This window comes from Aplysia californica, unplaced genomic scaffold, assembly GCF_000002075.1.
Source record: "Aplysia californica isolate F4 #8 unplaced genomic scaffold, AplCal3.0 scaffold00319, whole genome shotgun sequence".
Classification (NCBI taxonomy): domain Eukaryota; kingdom Metazoa; phylum Mollusca; class Gastropoda; order Aplysiida; family Aplysiidae; genus Aplysia; species Aplysia californica.
The window spans coordinates 807,877-813,138 of NW_004797589.1; the positions used below are offsets into that span (position 1 = coordinate 807,877).

The 5,262-nt window shown below is 43.5% G+C and overlaps 1 protein-coding gene across 1 annotated transcript in view; it reads left to right on the forward strand.

The window, feature by feature from the left end:
• Positions 1-1,700: 1,700 nt before the first annotated feature.
• LOC101863994 (tricarboxylate transport protein, mitochondrial) overlaps positions 1,701-5,262 on the forward strand; it is a gene marked incomplete at its 5' end in the record, with an annotated part of 7,619 nt that continues 4,057 nt past the window's right edge. Inside the window, 3 exon segments of the mRNA XM_013084821.2 lie at positions 1,701-1,911; positions 3,627-3,712; positions 4,956-5,088. Coding sequence (XP_012940275.1) covers positions 1,701-1,911; positions 3,627-3,712; positions 4,956-5,088 — 430 coding nt within the window.

The window sequence follows — 5,262 nt, forward strand, 5'->3', positions numbered from 1 at the left end:
CACTCTTGTGACCCGCTATTTTTGGGGTGCCTTGATAGTCGAAGCAGACTTTGTGCCGTTAAGGCTAGAGAGGTGAGCAGAGGAAGCCTGGTTCCCCGTAAGGACTTTTCTGTTCATATCCATCCATTAGCGCTCATATGACCTTACGCAGTTGCGAGCTCCGTAAAACCTCTAATAAAATTAAAATCCTTTCCTGTGCTGAAAACAGCTTACTTTTCTTTCCCTTCCTATTCCAGGTGAATTAGGAATATGGCTTAAGACTGACTACTCCCCTCTCATATCTCGTCACATTATTGACTCTTCTTTACTCTCCCATTCCGGGTGGAATTTGGCGTAAATCTGACTACTCTCCTTTCATATCTCGTCATTTTACTGACTTGTCTTTACCCTCCCGTTACGGGTGGAATTTGGCGTAAATCTCCTCTCTTATGTTGCTCTTTTCCAGGTGCCATAATTGGAGGTCTGGAGATCTTTATGACCTTCCACAGAGAAACCTTTTCGGTTCTGAAAACGGCTTACTTTTCATTACTGTCCCAATTCGAGGTGGAATTTGGCGTAACATTGACCACCCTCCTCTCAAAATGTTTTCTCTTAACCGACCTCTCCTCTCATGCTTTTTTCAAACAGGCCCCGTAACTGGAGATTTGGAGATCATTCTGACCTTCTGAAGGAAATCTTGCCTTTTCAGTGCTGAAAACGGCTTACTTTTCTCTACTCTCCCGTTCCCTGTGGAAATTGGCTTAAAACTGAATATACACTCCTCTCATATGTTTTCTCTTTATGGCCTCTTCTCTCTAAATATACCGTCATTTTCCAGGTGCCGTAACAGGAGGTCTTGGGGTCGTCATGACCTTCCTGGTGGAATCTTTTTCCTATGCTGAAAACGGCTTACTTTTCTTTACTGTCCCATTCTGGCGTAAAACTGACATCTCCTCTTATAAGTTTCTTTCTTAATTGACCTTTCCTCTCCTATGTCGTCAGTTTCCAGGTGTGCCATAACCGGAGGCCCGGAGATCAGTACGACCTTCTTAACTCTCCTTTCCGCTTAAGTTTCTTTACTCTCCTTTTTTGCGAGCGCCGTAAAACTTTTTCTACTAAAACTTTTTAAAAGGAGATGGAATTTGGCGTAAAACTGACGTCTCCTCTCATTTATCACGTTCCAGGTGCCATAACAGGAGGTCTGGATACCTTTATGACTTCCTTGACAGCTTACTTTTCTCCACCTTCCCATTCCCCGTGGAAATTTGCGTAAAACTGACCACCCTTCTCTCATTCGTGTTTTTCTTAATTGAGCTCTCCTCTCATATGTGAGGTGTGCTGACAAAATGAGTTATTTCTCGATGTCCAAGAATGGACATATCGGCCGAAAATCGACACTGCGGTCAGATTTATAGATTTCTAATTGATACCATTTTGTTCAAGTCTACCATGCCTTTTATTCTTCCATACTTACAAATTGTACAAACTTCACCTGTAAAGTTGATGTATCAATTTCCATAAGGCTAAAATCGGAGAAGTAACTCATTTTGTCAGCGCACCTCACATATGTTGCTACTTTCCAGGTGCCATAACAGAAGGTATGGAGATCTGTACGACCTTGATCTTCTGTACTCTCCCATTCTGCTTACTTCTCTTTACTGTCCATTGTCGGGTGGAAATTGGCGTAAAACTGACCTTTCCTCTCATTTATCACGTTCCAGGTGCCATAACAGGAGGTCTGGAGATCTGCATCACTTTCCCCACCGAGTACGTGAAGACACAGCTGCAGCTGGACGAGAAGTCCGGAGCTCAGAAACGCTACAAGGGTCCCGTGGACTGTGTCAAGGTCACTGTCAGGGAACATGGCGTCCGTGGGTTGTACAGGGGACTCAGTGTTCTGCTCTACGGCTCCATACCCAAGTCCGCCGTCAGGTGAGAGAGAGAGACAGAGACAGAGACAGAGACAGAGACAGAGAGCGAGAGAGAGAAAACGAGAGAGAGAGAGACAGAGAGCGCGAGAGACAGAGAGCGCGAGAGAGAGACAGAGAGCGAGAGAGAGAGAACGAGAGAGAGACAGAGAGAGACAGAGACAGAGAGAACGAGAGAGAGAGAGAGAGAGAGAGATGACACAGTGGAATCAGATGCTCGAAACGTTTTAGACATTTTGAGTTATTTATATTGTCCTTTAGCTTGTTTGTTTGTCTTGCTTTTGATGGGAAGAAATACACATATTTCTCTTGAAATGAAGTCAAGATATTTGCATTTGAAGCAGGTAGGGCGACCGTCTCAGTGTGGTGGCTTCAAAATCTTAAACATCCTCTGGATTTGCAACTTCACATTATTTATTTCACCACGCCACCACACAAAGGTTTAATGTCGCCATCAACACAGTTTAGATCGTATGTGAGGCAGCGTGGTGGAATCAGGCTCTCGTCAATTTCGGGCTTGTAGAGTTATTGGTATCATCTTAAAACTTGTTCACTTGTCTTTATTTGGATGAAAAAATATCCTTTTATCTTGAATACAAGTCAAGATATTTGCGAATGAAGGAGGTGGGGGTCACCTGTTTTCAGAGGTAAAATTAGTGAGAAAATGGCAGCCAAAGATTAGTTATTTCCTTAGTTTAAGAGTCCGTGGTAACTGAACATTTACATTTCTTGTTCTTTTAATCAACGTTGTTCAGAAAAATCCACACAGAAATGTGTTCTTTAATAGGCAAGAAAGGTGTTGAGCCAAAAACAAAAATTCGATAAAAATTCACAAAGCTGCGGAAAAATGCAAGTTTCTTCACTTTGATTATTTTGACGAGAGCCTGATTCCACCACGCTGCCTCACATATTTTCAACAAGTGCCATCTTGATCTTTACTCTTTCTTATTCATGTTGTTGTCGTTGTTTTCACACCCCTGTAGCTGCGAGCATTTCGCTCTTGGCAGCGCAGTCTCCCTCAAGTAACCACACGTCCTTGTCATCTGGTCAACGCCATAGTAGAGCAGGCTTTGTAAGTCTGTAGGTGTGTGTAGGAGCCTGCATTGAAGAACTGCCAGGTTTGGGCAGTGAAGGAGAAGATGTTCAACGGTCTCCTCGTGGTAGTCTCAGTGTCTGCAATGGGGCCTTCTTATTCCTAGTACAATGTACTCTTATCTCTTATGTTCATAATGTCGTGATGACTCTCCCCTCTTTCCTCTCTCTTTCCTCTCACTCACTCTCTCTCTCTCTCTCTCTCTCTTTCCTCTCACTCACTCTCTCTCTCTCTCTCTCTCTCTCTCTCTCTCTCTCTCTCTCTCTCTCTCTCTCTCTCTCTCTCTCTCTTCACTCTTTCTTTCTTTCTCTCCCATTTTCTCTTTTGCTCACACACACCCGCCCGCACACTCGTGAGATTTCGAGTTCGGGGGGTTCGAGCCTCAGCTCGGTCCGACGTTGTGTCCTTGGGAAAGGCACTTTACACGAACTTCCTGCTTGGATCGGTCCTATCGGAGACGGACGTTAAACTAGGAGGTCCCGCCCCTTAAATAACCTAATAGTGTTGATAGGGGCGTTAAACCCATACCATACACCCCCCCACACACACACACACACACACATGCACACACACACACACACACACAAACACCGAAATGACGATCCCCTGTTTGGCTTTTTTCACAGATTCGGCTCTTTCGAAGAATTCAAGAAACAACTGGTCGGTGCTAACGGAACCCTGAATGGTCAACAGCGGTTGTTATGTGGCTTAGGTAAGTTAATGATCAGCTTTTAGTTTTAGTAGAGGTTTTACGTCGTTCACAACTGCATAAGGTCATATGAGCGCCAAGAGGAGGATGTCAACAGATAAGTCCTTACAGGGAACAGACTTACTCTGCTCACCTCTCTCGCTTCAACAGCACCAAGTCTGTTTCGACTTTCAAGGCTCCCCGGAAATAGCGGGGTCACAAGAGTGTGACAAACATACAAAAGAAATAGAGGGAAAATGACGATAGTAAGGATTAGGAAAGAAAAAGCAGCAGTTCCCTGTTGTAGATCAGGCACAGTTATGAGCATGACATTGTTGGATCAGCCCATTTACAATTCTACTGTGCATTCGAACGAGAAATATCCCCCCTTTCGGAATGGCTTAAAGACACTTCTGTCCGTGGCACCGCCCCGGGTGGTGTCAGCTTTTGTCAGGGTTTGTTCTGTTCTTGGGAAACTCTATAGGAATTTGGGGGAATTGACAAAATTTTTGGAAAAGACTTGGGAAAAGAATGTTTTAACTAGATCTGTTGTAAAACTATTTCCTCGAAGTTTAGAAGGCTTCGAAGTTTAGAAGGCTTCGACTTTTTACGCATTCTGAAGTTTACCATAGCGTATTTTTGCACACTGAACGAAACATTTTCTTCCGAAATGACACGTTATTTGTCTTGGAAAAAAGAAATCTGGTCTTGGAAAAGTCTTGGGAAAAAAATCTCCTGCCCAGTATGAACCCCGTTTTATGTAATTTATCAGTCTATTTCAAATATCTAAATGTGGCATCTGTAGTCTAGTGGTCGGGCTACCCTGACTCTCTGTGGAGTACAGCATTGTGGAACTTAACCTCAAAGAAAAGGAAAAAACTGGTCACTTTTAACGACAAGCGGGCTAACCCAGATTTCAGGGGTTTCCAGAAATCTTGACCTAAACCAAAAGTGGGCTTTGCCCTACCTATAGGAGAAGTTTGATTTCATTGATGTGTATGTTTGTTTGGTTATAGAGAAAACTATCCTTGTCTTTTACAGAAATTGAACGAGGGGCAAAAACTTTACCTTTGATTTTCTCGAAACAGCATTTTTTGGGATAGCCCCCTTGTGCTTAAAAGCTACCAACTTTTTAAGGAAATGGTGATGATGATGATGAAACGTTGAACTTATATTAAATATGTAAAATCTACTAAGTCTCAAACCCTTTTTTATTCCCTGCTACCTACAATGATGATGATAATGATAAATGTTTTTCTCTGTGCAGGGGCGGGTGTGTCAGAAGCCATTTTCGCAGTGACCCCCATGGAGACGGTCAAAGTGAAGTTCATCAACGACCAGACGTCGGCCAAGCCACGCTTCAAAGGTTTCTTCCACGGTGTGCGGGTCATCGTAGCGGAACAAGGTACGGATGTCTTCTTCCTTCTCCTTTTTTTTGTCCTTCTCTTTCTCTTCCTTTTCCTCCTTCTCTACCTCCTCCTTCCTTTTTCTGTCTTTCTTCATCTTCTCTTTATTGTCCTCTTCCTTCTTTTCTAGTCCTTCTCCTCCTCTTCCTCATCATCCTCCTCCTCCTC